Genomic DNA, 13,011 nt, shown 5'->3' with positions numbered 1-13,011 from the left:
TAATAGCCTGCATGCCACGCCGTCTCATACTGCCGCTCCGAATACATCGGCTGCAGCCCTTTGGGGCCCTCATGTCCGCTTCCTTGTCCTCCAAAACCACCGCCCCCAACTCCGACCCCGCTACCCGGCGCACCATCGGTCCCAGGGCCACCTCTGTGCAGCGGGCGATACATATCGGTGCTGGGCGCATATCCACTGGGAACATACCCGCCGAACGGGGTCGCACGTTCCTTCGCGCGCTGCGAGCGCCCGCGGAGGAAGAAGTACGCCGTCGCGGCGATGCCGAACAGCGCCAACGCACTGGCGACGGAGGCGATGGCGATCGCCCACGCTGGGACCTTTTGCGTGCCTGCGAGTGAGGGAGAACGCGTCAGCGTCGTCAGCATCGATGATGAGGACGTTACCGTTGAATATACCGAGCTTGTTCGTGCTGTTGCGGTGGCTCACGCCGCTGCCGGTCGTCCCGCGGGAGCCGTCGCTCCCGCGCATGCGTCTGAACTCGTCCGTGGCCTCGGTGGCGTTTGTGAGCGGGAGGAGCTGGATGAAGGAGGCACCTTCGTCGGGCGTGTTGCCGACGTCTGTGTAGGAGCCGAAGTCGACGAGCATGTATGCGTTGCGTACTGTCTTCGTCATAAACAGACGTAACCAGAAGGAGGTGTTTTGTCACGTACGGAATGCCATGCCGAGGATCATATCATACCCGACGATCCCACCATCTACTTTTGCTGGGTCGACGGTGTAAGGTTGGAACTACGCAATGTCATGTTCCATGAGGAGGGTGAATAAGATAGGGGCCATGTCGAGTACTCACCCCGCCAAAGCAGGTCCCGTCCTCCGCCTGGAAGTTGAGGTCCAGCGGGTGAATCGGGTACTCTATCCCTCCAAAAAAGAACGAAGCGGACAGCTCAGCGTCGCACGGGAGCGACCACGCATTCCCTGCGGACGGAGCGACGTACTCGAGCTTGGCACCCGGCACGTTCTTGTACAGCGCCTCTGCGACGTCACTAGACCCCTCTCGTATCAGCCTCACCGTGATCACCAGAATTCAAGGAGCGTACGTACTCGGGTACCTGCGGAAACGTGTACCCCGTGTCGAATATAACCGTTGCCGGCTGGTCCTTGCCTGCGCCGTCGACGCGCGACGATATCTCGATCCGCTGCCCGTCCGTACCCTTGATCCCGTCGCTGTCGAGTAGAACCTGCCAGTGCTGCCCGTTGATCAGCCGCCGCGGGACTTGCGTCACGTCCAGCTTGGGCTGGTTGCGCACGGACGCGTATTTGGGCAGAACCGAGCAAATGGAGAGGTCGCCGGGGTATTTAGGGCTCGAGGCGGCGGTGGAGGCATCGCCTGAGGGAGAGGTAGTGTTTGATGAATTAGAGGAGCTCGAGTCGGGAGAGGATGTAAAGGGGAAGGGTGTACCTGGCGCACCGGGTGCGTCCGAGGAAGAGATTTCGTCCCCCCGCCCGAGGAGCACGGCGATGTAGTTGTCTGTCGAGTTGTCTGAGCTGAAGATGCGGTCGATGGGCGGGTTTGCGGCAGAGGTGTTGCGCAGGGAGCGGATGCGCGAGTCCTGTGCGGGGCCGAGACCGAGGACTCCGTCGCCAGCTGAGACTTTGCCATCCGGCGCGTACACTGAGAGCGAGCGTTCAGTAAACACGGTAATTGTGTTTAAAGGTATATGTTGAACTCACCAAAGTACTGGTCGGGAACAGAGTATCCAGCAAACTCGAGGGTTGATGAAAGAACCTTTCCTGATTGACAAGCATGGTATACGTCATTAGACATACGCTAAAGGTCAACTCCATAACTCCACTCACCACTAGCCCCTCCTATGGCATAGTTGATTGTACCGTTGAGCTGTTGATCCGTCGCATCAGTGATTTCTTTGTTCGTCCACAGATCCGAGCTAAACTCTAACATGAGTGCGTTTAAGTAGTATTGATATATGTGGCGAATACCTTCCGGTGTCAATGGAGAGTTGCAGACTTGCTGCGCCCAATTGTGCGTTGACAGTGTACACCATGTTGGAGAGGTCCCGGACATTGGCCGACCCAGATACTGGTGCTCTCCTATGTAGAGTTGACGTTGAGGTTATTGTCCGGCCTGAAAGAGGTAGATGGGTAGCGTGTATGGTGCTAGCGACAAGCGAAGCACAGAATGACAAAAGGACAGGGTCTCGCATGACAGACACGATATCTGTGAGAACGAAGGCGGGGAAGGGCGAAAGAAGGGGAATGAAGAGGGGCGTTGACGGTGAGGAAATAGTCTCTTTAAGGGTGCTAACTGGAGGCTGAATATTGAGTGTTCATGCCACCCCCTGTTCATGCACATGGTTCATGGGGCTATCGCGAGGATTGCCAAGGTCTTGCGTCGGTCACTTGGGGCGGGATATCATTGCAGGCGCAGCGCTTTAGGAGCTCGATGGTGCGCCGTTCCAAGTCTGATCGTGAGCGAGATGCTACGAGGTTGGTCAATACACTTAGTCATTGGGCGTAAAAAAATAGCTACCCAGCAAAGTAAGCGCCGAAGACCACTTAAGCGCTGTAGCGGGTGCTAAAGATCAGAGAAGGGGGCTAGGTCCATATATGCGAGGCAGGGATTCTCTTACCATGGCCCGTTGTGTCAGCATGCCCGATATCGAACACACGCGAGATGACGCTGAGGTGGTGGAAGGCATCGTCGGCGACCGTGGGAAAAATAAACACTTCGCGGATAAAGTTTGCTTACCTAATTTACTCCTGGGTTATTTCCGCGTTTTGGACTTTGACGCCGACGGGATCCATGACCTCCTCGAGCACATTCAGCGCCACCGCCATCTCCTCCAACGACTCCCTCTTCCCTGTATACGCAGCCAAGCTCTCTTCTGGTGACCTGGAGCAGTACTGCTCCATTGCCTTCAAGCTCACAGCATGGCTCGACTCTCCACGCGCATATTACCAAGCCGCACGCCCCAACATTGTCCAGCTTGTCGAGGCAAGTACACATGACCACATGTTTCACTTGCTGCATAGAGAGATCTGAGACATGTATGTACCCCAACCTATAGGTTGCCTATCACTCCCTCCGAGACATGCGTAATAGATTGGGGCCCGAAGCCATCGGGCCAGCCGTCGAGGTCTATCATAGGCTTGTAGCTGTCGTTATTCGGCACAAAGGGATGTTTGAGGAGCACGATCTGCAAGGCACGTAAACAACTTTCTTACCTGTCGGGTCGGCTAATTGTTTCCGTTCTCATATCCGTATAAATAGTGCGTCTACACAACCTTTTCCTTTGGACCGACGACCTCTTGTCCGACCTTACCTCCGCCACTCCCTCGGGCCCTCCCCTGGGTGTTGGATCAGCAAACATGAGCCCCGTATTTGGAAAGTCACCAGTGGCAGGCCAACGACCTGTTCCTGTGTTTACCGTCCAACCTCTTACGAGAATGCCCACCCAGCCTGTCCCCAACCAGAACTCCGCTCCTGCTCCCACTTCTACCCACGTGCTGGCCCCGAGGCCGCCTTCGTCAGCGTCTCCCCATGTCCTTACTCCTCCTCTTCTACCTCGTATACCAACTCAGCCCGCGGTTGAAGGTCCCTCTCCCATCGCATCTCCCCTCGATCCCAATGCTCCCAACAAACCAAAGCCTAAGCCTAGAAGGAAGCTCAACTCCGCACTCTCGTCCCTTCTCACGCGCGATATTGACTTTTACAAGCACAAGGTCAATGATAGCCCTGTCGGCAGCACCGCAGGCTTGCCCGAGGGTCGTAGGGATAGCGTCGCAAGCGTACAGACTCAAGATGGTGCTCCCGATGGCGCGAGGAAAGATAGCATAGCAAGCGTCCCGGATGTTCGGCGCGACTCGACGACGAGCCTCGGGGGCGCTCCCCCGCCTGATACGCCCGCCACACCGATACAGGTATCACCGATCCCCACTCCAGCCCCGCCGCCTTCTGCGCCCTTACCATCCACGTCCCTCTCCGTATCAACAACAGTAGACTCCACATTTCATAGTCCAGTGTCTGGTCCCCCGCCTGAAACCCCGCCCACGCCTGCCTCTGCGCCAGCAGCCACTGCACAACCCATATCTGCACCCTCTGGTTCTACTTCCTTCCCACAACCACACCCAAAAGCGTTGCACTTCGCTGCCGGCCCTCACTCAACGTCATTTATCGTATCCACCCCGCGTCCAAAGAGCGGACTTCACCAGCATGCACAGGGTCGGTTTTCTGCTGCAGTTTCACCGCGGCCTCCGCCCGCACCCCCAGTACGATCGTCCTCGACACATGTTCAGGGTTGGTCGCCTTCACTATCGAAGGCGGAGGCGCAGCGTCGCACGCAATTACCACCGCAAACTGCGTCTCGACAGCTATCACAGCCAGCTCCAACCACAGCTCAACCTCCCTCTCAAACTGGGCCGAAACAACACCCAACACCCTCTCCTACGATCTCGAAATCCGTAGCTATCACATCCCTGTATCCTTCGCCTCAACCACAACAGCAGTCTCTGCACCATGCGTCAGGACCAACGCCATCGCCGCTTGCACCTCAGCCTCAGCCCCGTCCACAACTCTCCCCTGTGGTCTCGACGTCTGTTCCTGCTGCATCTCCCCAGCCCCCGCCTCAGCCCCAGCCTCAACCACAACCTCCATCGCAGCTCCATGTGTCAGCCCCAGCGTCATCTCCGACCCTCGCCCAGCCACAAATCCAGCCTTATACCCCACCTGTCATCGCGCTCGTACCGCAACCGCAGCCACAGTCGCAACCACAACCCCAGGCACACCCTCCCAAACCCACCAAAACAGCCCCCTCCCCAACCACTCCTACCGCTCCCCGCCCCGCGAACTCGGTGCACAAGCCGGTCACGGAGCTCATGTACCGCCCCGCGCGGCCGAACCCCGATTTTGTGCAGGGGCCCATCTCGACGTCCCCCCCGCGCATGCGCCGGCGCATTGGGAGCGTGGATGAGGGGACGGTGAAGGCGTGGGCGCGGGTCGAGGAGGAGCGGGTTAAGGCTGTTAGTGCGCAGGGGCCGGTCTGGGCGCAGGAGTATGTGCCGGGCCCGTTGACTGCTGCACCGGAGGAGGTAGAGATGGGGGTGGACGGGAATACGGCGGCGGCGAAGGTCGATGCGAAGGCAGACGCGATCGGCGATGTGAGCGAGGATGCGGTGGTCAAGGGTGTGATCGCGCGAGATGTCATCGATCTTGACAGCCCGGTGGAAGAGAAACCTTCGGTTGTTGTTGCGTCTGCACCTGCTTCCACTTCTGACGAACCTGACAAGCTGCAGGACCACAATGTAGCTGACAAAGCGTCGGCATCTGACAGGGAGGTGTCGAAGAGTCTACAAGAGGAAGACGCGAAGGATGTGCGAATGGATGTGGACGATACCAAGCAGGAAGCACCTTCGGCCGTGGTTCCTGACCAGGTGCAAGCTCCGACATCGGCGAAGATGAAGGTGGACTCTGTGACCCGAGAAGATGTTGTCAAGCCAGCCGCTGTGGAAGAACACAGGGTTTCTGAGACGTCGAATGCTCCTATGTCTGTCGAAGAAGGTAAAGAGACAGTGACAGCTGCACCTACTTCGCAACAGGGCTCCTTCCAGCAAGCAGAGTCTGGAGCAGCTATAGTCTCGAGTCTAGCAGAAGTGAGCAAGGAGACTGCCCTCATGATTGCCCAAAAGTCGCGAGGTCAGGCCAGCTCTGTGGACTCGGATTCATCGCACTACCTCCCGGTCAAACACAGGGCGATAGCATTGTTGCTTGCGCGCAAACGCGGTGTCGACGAGGGTAACTCAATGGATACCCTTGAACCAGCTGACACTCAGAAATCAGAGACAGATGGGATGGAAGTTGACGCCGTGGATTCATCCAAGGGCGAAGGCGAGGAATCAGCTGTCCTTGCGGTCAACGGGCATAAACGCGAAGCTGCTGCCGATACTGCTGAACCGGACGAAGCACCGCGATACACGTCGATGTCCATGTCTATGTCGCCTCAGCTCAGAGTTATCACCAAAGCAGACGAAGCCTTTTTTAAATCTAATGTACCACCATCCTTACGCCCGGTGTATACGAACGGCTTCACGCACTCTCCCCCGCCGTTCTTCGACTCGCCCGCATTGCCGACTGTCGAGCCGCCCAAGAACCTCTTCTCGCTGAAGCTCAGGCCGAGGTCTCAGACGACGGTAGACGAGCTTGCCCGGACTGTGCTCTCTAAAGCCACTTTCCCTGGGTCTCGTTCTGCGTCTGTTTCGACGCCTGCAGTATCGACGGTGTCTACGGGGACTAGCTTTGCCCATACGAACGCGGTGCTGCTGTGTGCGGCGCCTGCGCCCCATGTCTTTGAGGTGGAGTTTAGCAAGGGGCACATTCAGCAGGTGCAGGTGTGGATGAACGGGAGAGGAGGTGGTGATGCGAGGTGAGCGCCTATTGGGCTATGTTCTTTGAGCAATGGACTGAGAGTATGCTGCTCCTTTCACAGTGCTGTCAAGAACGGCGTATGCCTTTCACTAGCATGTTATCGCGTACCGCGGTCTGTTGCGAACAAGATTACGACGAACAAGCCTATACCCCCTGCCGAAGGGCGGGACACTTCGATACCAGATGAGCTTCTCGAGCGGTCGTGCGACTGGCCTGCGCAACCTGACACCATTGCGGAGCTCGTTGCCAGTATACGAGGTGACGACGGGGGCGAGCCAAATGGGAAGGGTGATATGGATATGGAGTGGAGTGTGCAGCTGTCGCCGCCTGTGAAGGTAAGCATCGTCTGATTATCTGTTTCTACGTCACAAGCTGATGATGGTGTCATCCGTGCTATTACTCCGTTCTGCCCGTCTGATATACCCAGGTCACACCAGATGGCTGCGTCGATATGTCGCGCTTCGCCCGCCCAGGTCGTACCACGTTCGACATCAAGTCCACTTCATTCAGTGCTTCCAATCCTGATCCTGACGAACCGGTGTATCTGTACGCGTTGTACGCACACAAGCCAACGACCGCCCAGCTTGCTGCAGTCCAGAGACGCACGACGAGATCACAAAGCATGCTTGGCGATCGACGGTTGCCCACTGGCTTTGATGACTGGCAGAAAGCTATTGTCGGGGATACTGGGGGCGCTGACCAATTCGCCATAGGGGAGAATGGGCACAGACACGCGAAAGAGAACGGACAGGGGCAGAATGGCAACGATATGGATACGGATCCGGATGTATCCTTGGCCAGTAGTCTTAGTGGTCCCGTTGGGGTTGCAATCGCCATTGACTCGTGAGGCTTCTCTTTTTGCATGTGCCGGGTGACATTTTGGATCATTTGTTATGTCTGTATGCCGCATGTCCGCGATGAGCATCGCCGTTTCTATACACCATTTCATGGCCTTTTCGTAATGATTCTGATATTTCTTCCATGTTACCCTCCTTCCTAGCACTAAGAAGCTTAATTGTACCATTTAGGTGCACTGTTTATCTTTTTTCTTCTTCTTACAACAACTCAGGCGCTCGTATAAACATAGAAAGAAAAGAGCTTGGGATATAGAGTCACAGACGTCAATGTTGAGCCTCCTTGATGAGCTCATCGAGCTTCACCCGGGTAATCGAAGGATTCCGTGGAGTGACGCTGCACGGGAACGCTTTCGGTGCACTGTTCGTACATCACATTAGCCTTCACGCAGAATAACCTAGTAAAAGCGAGAGCTTCTACTCACATGACGACCCCCGACGTCCACGTCGCATTCGGCTCGACGTCCCGCCCCTGCGCGTCCTTGGTCTTGGCGAAGTTGAACAGCGACAGCATCGACGCAACTGCAATCCACAGCGACGCGTCGGCTAAGTGCATGCCTGGGCAGATGCGACGGCCGAAGCCGAATGGGTAGCGGAACTCATCCTCAGTGAGCTCGCCCGTGGGGGTGAGGAACCGGTCAGGGTTGAATGTCTCAGGCGAGGGGTATTTTATGGGATCGCGGGAGAGTGCCCTGGGAGTTTGCAGTTAAGGTGTCAGGGTTAGGGAGAGTGTTAGAGTAATGGAAGGAGAGGAGAGGCGTACCAGACGTTGGCGACGATGGCGGTGCCCTTTGGAATGAAGTAGCCATTGTAGATGTCGTCCTCGGAGGTTGCGTGCCAGACAGCTGTGAAGTAGTGAGAATGACACCCTCTGTCAGATGAACAAGAACGTACCAAGAGGTGTGACAGGCCCCCAACGAAGCGTCTCTCGGATAAGAGCGTCGAGGAAGGGCAGAGAATCCCGGTCTTCGTACGTCGGGAGACGGTCGTCGCCAACGACGGCGTCAACCTCCTTCTGGGCGCGAGCTTGGATGTCTGGGTAGAGTGTCATGGCGAGGATAAACACAATCAACACTGAAGCCGTCTAGTAGATCGGCGAGCACGTTAGGCTTAAGGGCCAGCTTCGAATCGGTGCGACGCACCGTATCTGAACCAGCAGAGAACGCCGTTCCGCACGCGTCTTTAATCATCTGCTCGACATCGCCTTCCTCACCAAAGCGTCGGAGACAGTCAGCGCCCATGGAAGTCATGCCTTCGTCTGCTTGCTAAATGGTCGTATGAGAAACATCGTCGGCAATGAAGACAATGGTGAGCTCATACCATCTTCCTGATCATGTACTGATATGGCTCCTCAATCATCTTCTTGCAGTACTCTCGACATATTGCGGCGTTGAAGTTACCGCCAGGCAGAGATGGCGGGACATATTTGACTGATGTACGTTTACTTGAGTATGAGTAAGGAATTGGGTATCTGGAAATGTACTTACGGAACGGGAATGCAGCGACCAACGCTGATTTCTCGGGTGCTCCAACCATCTTCTCCACCGCCTCAATCACAGTGCGTATGATGGGGTCATTTGGCTTCACGTCGTAGTCATACACTGCGGACATGACGACTGCAGCTCCGAACCTTCACAGAATTGTCAGGACATGTCACCTAGTGTGGGGACTCTACGAAAATGCTACTTACGCGTGCATATGTTCATGGAACTCCGAGGGGTGCGACAGAAGGTTGACCATCAATTCATGCGCCTTACGTGTTTGCATCGGCCGGTAGACGGTCGCAGCTTCCTGATGGAATACCTGGTGGTACAATCGTCTGTGAAAGCGCCACGTATCGCCATATCGGATGGTGGGCGTGTTGAATTCAGTTCCATAACTGCACGTTCATTCGATGACGTCAGGGATATGAACATGTTAGCGACAAGGTAAGAAGGTCGATACGCACGGTTCGACGGTAACAAGAGCGACTCTGTCCGAGTACTTGTAGGAACGCTTGTCCAGCAGGTCCCGAATGGACTTCTCGGAGTGTAGCGTGACGATACCCAGACCAAACAAGCGAGAATAGACGAGATCACCTTGCGTATACGAGGTTCAGTGCCCTCGTTCCGTTCGAGACAAAAGGTGATTCACCATGCTCCCTTGACCAGTCTGCGAATGTTACCCAGGGCTGCTGCCAGTTCATATCCAACACGTTTCCGATCAGCGGTAACGATCGAGGTCCTGGTGGTAACGATCCTTGTTGCTTCTTGATTTGTATGCGCCTCCCCGCAACGACAGCAACAAGGGCTGCTGCTGCCAGAATCGCCCACCGAGTCTCCTTCATGCCGAAGTACGCCTTGAACGTGTCCACGTCGAGATAAGAGCTGAGGTTGGCACTATCGAGGTATGTGCTAAGCCTGTCCATGCCAAAATACGCGCTGAGCCTGTCCATGTCAACCGAGGGTGCGGGGAGAGTGGGGGCGACGGTGCTTACACGATAAGGAGTCGAGATACCTTTATCAAGGTGGCCACACACTCGATAGGCGCGCTCTTTCGTCAGGATTCATTCATGCCGTCGTTGTGCATGAAGCGAGAAGGTGGCTTGTGCATGTTGATGACTCTTCCATTCATGGTGTCACACAAACTTGGACAACAGCTGGGTCTGGGGCCTGCATCGATCAACGGCAGTTCGCGCGTTATCAAGATAGACATGACGTACAACGTCATCTAATCAGCTTCGTCAGTGAATATGTTTGACTGGAGTGTGCCGTTGACCGTCACTGTACGTTGTGATGAGAGTTCGCGCCTCCACCGCGTTCCGTGCAAGATGTCACCGAAAGGAGTCCGGTGTGAAAAGCGGAAAATGCCGGCGGGTCGTCGGATTTTCGGACTTGCAAACGTGAAGGCGCTCCATAAAGTGAACGATCCTTTTTCAATGCATGGAAGCTCGCTTTCTTTATGGATCGTTTACAGATAGAACGAAGGTCAAGAACCCTGTAGCGTGACTTCGACTCCCGAAGTTAACAGAGACTGAATACTTACCCATTTCTTTTAAATCAATGATCATAGCGTGGCATAAATTCTACCCAGGTCGAGCTGACGAGCCACTGGCTGGACATCTGTAAGTGCATACTTTCCCCTAGCTTACCCATGGCCGACCCAACCCAAAAAGGATTCCGTTCCTAATACCCCAACAGACCTTCTCGCCTCACGCACCTTCTAGCGCTGATGGGTAGCCAAACGTTGGCGCTTATCATATACCGAGCGAGCAAACAACATATTGTGTCGAAGCATATACTTAACAGGCGTAAACTCAAGGCGCCACGTCTTCCCGAAGTATTTGCAGTGGGATCTTCATACATTCACTCAAACCATTATTAGGCCCACAAAGTACGACACAAAATTAGAATCTGCGCAAGATGAGACATACGGTTTGCGGTGTCCGTCACTGTGTGACGAAAGTATCCGCCATAAAGCGTAGCAGTTCCTTAGTGGGACCGCCCAAATAGTAACCTTATAGCTGAGCCAGCCGCTCCGAGTCTAATCCAGAATGTCTGGGGATTATCCGGCATGGGAAGGGCAGGGGAGTTCTTGAACAGCGTAATTGTTCAATATCTCCAACAAAATCTTCGCAGAGGAGATATCGCTCACCTTGCAGTACCAGACGACCATCCGGGGACAAAATCCCTTTCCTTTTCAAAGCGAAACATAGAGAGAAGTTATACCACGCCTATCCATACGGAAGCATCTGCGAGATACCTTCCGGGACATACACGTCGTCCGAACCCAAAGACGAAATCGGGTGTCTCACCCGTCAATGTTCCTTGTTGAGTAAGGAAACGTTCTGGACGAAACTCCTCGGGTTCAGGGAAGCGAGACTCGTCTCGAGTAATAGCCCTTTGAGCTCGCTTCGTGTCAATCGTCCAATATGTATTAACGTGGATACGCACCAAACGTTCACAATGATGGGTGTATCTGAAGTCCGGTACTTAGTAATATACGGCTTTGTATGCGACGGATACTAACCTTTCGATGTGAAGTCACCTTCATAGATATCGATGTTATCCTCAGTCGTGTTATGTGGAATTCCTAGAAAGTCTGGATTCAGACGTTGAGTACGAGATTAGCGGGAACTAGGCTTACCCATGGGTACGATAGGGCCCCAGCGGATCGTTTCACGAATCACGGCCTATATGTAGGGCATATGTGGCCTATCCTCAAATGTAGGCAAGCGGTCGCTGCCGCACATGCGAGAAATTTCGACGTAAGCGTACGCCTGAACGTCCGGATAGAGTACCATAGCCAGTGCGAAAATGGCAAGCGTTGATGATGTTTTTATGATATTGACGTTCAGAGACCGTTGAGAAACACATTGCATGACGCATATACTCACCGTCTCTGCTCCAGCTAATGAAGAGAAGCCATGTAAGTATACGAATTCACAAGGCATTTGAAAGGTCACTATACCTCCAAACATAGAACCACAGATATTACTGAACAACTCTGTATCATCGTTACTCCCGCCCCCGTAGGTTTTCTTTGTGTCGGTGAATCCTTCTGAGAAGATGCTCAGAACAGACGACCCAGGCTTATAAAAAGGGTTGATCAGCAGGCGAAAAAAGGTAGATGAGGGTTCATACGATGGTTTCTTGGGTGTGTTTCAGTGTCTCGTGAGTTGTTGCCCGGCAAAACTCTTTGCATTTGGCAGCGTTCAAGATACCACCACGAAGCTATGATGGGATGTATTTGACTGAGTGCAATCATGTCAGCTGTAACGCGGAATCCGGGGCAGGGGTAGCACGGAGAATTTACCGAATGGCAGGTATTCCACCAGGAGCGACTTCTCTGGCGCGCTGACCTGTACGGCGACCTCAAGGGCTGCATTGAGCTTGGCGCTCAACGGGTCGTTGACCGGGTGTGCCTGATAACCGTACACCGCTGACAAAATGATCGCAGCGCCGTAGCTAGGATTGTTGTTGTTATCTGGGAGATGCATAAACAGGCCCAAAACTCTAACGTCTTCAAGTGATCCTTGTATTCCTCTGGTATCTCAAGGATGCTGATAAGGAGTTGATGAGCCTTGTTAGCCTGCATGGAGCGATACTTTTTGGTTGCCTCGGGCCGGAAATGGTGATGAAAAAGGCATCGGTGAGCGCGCCACTCGTCCGTGTATCCGAGGAGAGTAGTCAGTCGACTAAGCCCATATCTGCAAGCATGGGTTCAGTCAGGTAGCTCAAGGGAGAAAAGTGCGGACAATTCCGATGCACGGTTCAGCTGTAGCAAACCACATGCGCCCTGAGTATTTGCTGGACCGACGGTCAAGCAGCTCTAGGGCGATCTTTTCATCGCTGACCACTACGGTTTCCGACCCCATCAGCGTAATTTTGAAGATGGGGCCTGTAAATGACCAGCGGCATGAATATGCGAGCTAGGCTCTACATGTACAATGGCTAAGGGCACGCACCGTGGATCTTACTCCACTCTGCGTAAGTCTTCCATGGATTAGCGAGGTCCATTCGGTTCATGTTCCCGACGATGGGTCAAGGCTTGGGTCCACCGATAGTGCATCGTTGGCGTCTAGAACGAGTCAACCCACGAGCCACAAGCAGAGCTACAACGATGGATGCGGCAAAGGTCAGTGCCGCATAACTATAGTGCTCGCGTGGAGATAAACTCAGCATCTGCATGGATGGAAAGGATGTGGTGTTGATGTTGAAGCATACCGAGGGTAGAACTCACTTCTATACTGAAGTGGAACACGCTGAAGACGTGGCG

The 13,011-nt window shown here is 54.4% G+C and overlaps 6 protein-coding genes across 6 annotated transcripts; 1 reads left to right on the top strand and 5 right to left on the bottom strand.

Moving 5' to 3' along the window:
* Nucleotides 1–24: 24 nt before the first annotated feature.
* Nucleotides 25–1,921, bottom strand: CONPUDRAFT_88693 (acid protease; the record flags this gene model as incomplete). The annotated part of the gene is made up of 8 exons (XM_007768003.1): nt 25–50; nt 492–620; nt 672–750; nt 812–1,004; nt 1,063–1,348; nt 1,430–1,633; nt 1,693–1,752; nt 1,819–1,921. The coding sequence occupies 8 exons, from the start codon at nt 1,919–1,921 to the stop codon at nt 25–27; spliced, it is 1,080 nt and encodes a 359-aa protein (XP_007766193.1).
* An 861-nt stretch (nt 1,922–2,782) lies between these two features.
* On the top strand, nt 2,783–7,446 carry CONPUDRAFT_163616 (uncharacterized protein; the record flags this gene model as incomplete). Its single annotated transcript, XM_007768002.1, has 4 exons — nt 2,783–2,978; nt 3,251–6,398; nt 6,462–6,735; nt 6,828–7,446. The coding sequence occupies 4 exons, from the start codon at nt 2,783–2,785 to the stop codon at nt 7,245–7,247; spliced, it is 4,038 nt and encodes a 1,345-aa protein (XP_007766192.1). The 3' UTR covers nt 7,248–7,446.
* Nucleotides 7,447–7,521: 75 nt separating this feature from the next.
* CONPUDRAFT_50909 (cytochrome P450) lies at nt 7,522–9,580 on the bottom strand (the record flags this gene model as incomplete). Its single annotated transcript, XM_007767138.1, has 10 exons — nt 7,522–7,615; nt 7,680–7,946; nt 8,018–8,099; nt 8,149–8,338; nt 8,397–8,519; nt 8,575–8,684; nt 8,742–8,884; nt 8,945–9,133; nt 9,203–9,332; nt 9,388–9,580. The coding sequence occupies 10 exons, from the start codon at nt 9,578–9,580 to the stop codon at nt 7,522–7,524; spliced, it is 1,521 nt and encodes a 506-aa protein (XP_007765328.1).
* Nucleotides 9,581–10,587: 1,007 nt separating this feature from the next.
* Nucleotides 10,588–11,740, bottom strand: CONPUDRAFT_80807 (cytochrome P450). The gene is made up of 7 exons (XM_007767334.1): nt 11,704–11,740; nt 11,630–11,643; nt 11,380–11,512; nt 11,263–11,325; nt 11,187–11,211; nt 10,888–11,133; nt 10,588–10,826 (listed from the first exon to the last, which is right to left on the bottom strand). The coding sequence occupies exons 3-6, from the start codon at nt 11,381–11,383 to the stop codon at nt 10,956–10,958; spliced, it is 270 nt and encodes an 89-aa protein (XP_007765524.1). The 5' UTR covers nt 11,384–11,512; nt 11,630–11,643; nt 11,704–11,740; the 3' UTR covers nt 10,588–10,826; nt 10,888–10,955.
* A 226-nt stretch (nt 11,741–11,966) lies between these two features.
* Nucleotides 11,967–12,232, bottom strand: CONPUDRAFT_151527 (uncharacterized protein; the record flags this gene model as incomplete). Its single annotated transcript, XM_007768001.1, has 2 exons — nt 11,967–11,986; nt 12,049–12,232. 2 exons carry the CDS (start codon nt 12,230–12,232, stop codon nt 11,967–11,969), a joined length of 204 nt encoding a protein of 67 aa, XP_007766191.1.
* Nucleotides 12,233–12,333: 101 nt separating this feature from the next.
* CONPUDRAFT_80806 (uncharacterized protein) lies at nt 12,334–12,997 on the bottom strand. The gene is made up of 3 exons (XM_007767333.1): nt 12,976–12,997; nt 12,701–12,847; nt 12,334–12,633 (listed from the first exon to the last, which is right to left on the bottom strand). The coding sequence occupies exons 2-3, from the start codon at nt 12,759–12,761 to the stop codon at nt 12,470–12,472; spliced, it is 225 nt and encodes a 74-aa protein (XP_007765523.1). The 5' UTR covers nt 12,762–12,847; nt 12,976–12,997; the 3' UTR covers nt 12,334–12,469.
* Nucleotides 12,998–13,011: the final 14 nt, after the last annotated feature.

The sequence above is a fragment of the Coniophora puteana genome (assembly GCF_000271625.1).
Source record: "Coniophora puteana RWD-64-598 SS2 unplaced genomic scaffold CONPUscaffold_3, whole genome shotgun sequence".
Classification (NCBI taxonomy): Eukaryota; Fungi; Basidiomycota; class Agaricomycetes; order Boletales; family Coniophoraceae; genus Coniophora; species Coniophora puteana.
Note: the sequence above shows the minus strand (reverse complement) of the source record. Positions and strands in the feature narration are given on the sequence as shown.

What these genes read in the sequence shown, in the direction of transcription:
- CONPUDRAFT_80807 (XM_007767334.1), bottom strand. An exon ending in AGGTGACTTCACATCGAAAG is followed by an intron (nt 11,212 to 11,262) that starts GTTAGTATCCGT and finishes ACCGGACTTCAG; the next exon opens with ATACACCCATCATTGTGAAC. An exon ending in CCCATCATTGTGAACGTTTG is followed by an intron (nt 11,134 to 11,186) that starts GTGCGTATCCAC and finishes GCGAGCTCAAAG; the next exon opens with GGCTATTACTCGAGACGAGT.
- CONPUDRAFT_80806 (XM_007767333.1), bottom strand. Translation starts at nt 12,761, where the DNA reads ATGAACCGAATGGACCTCGCTAATCCATGGAAGACTTACGCAGAGTGG. An exon ending in AGAGTGGAGTAAGATCCACG is followed by an intron (nt 12,634 to 12,700) that starts GTGCGTGCCCTT and finishes GGTCATTTACAG; the next exon opens with GCCCCATCTTCAAAATTACG.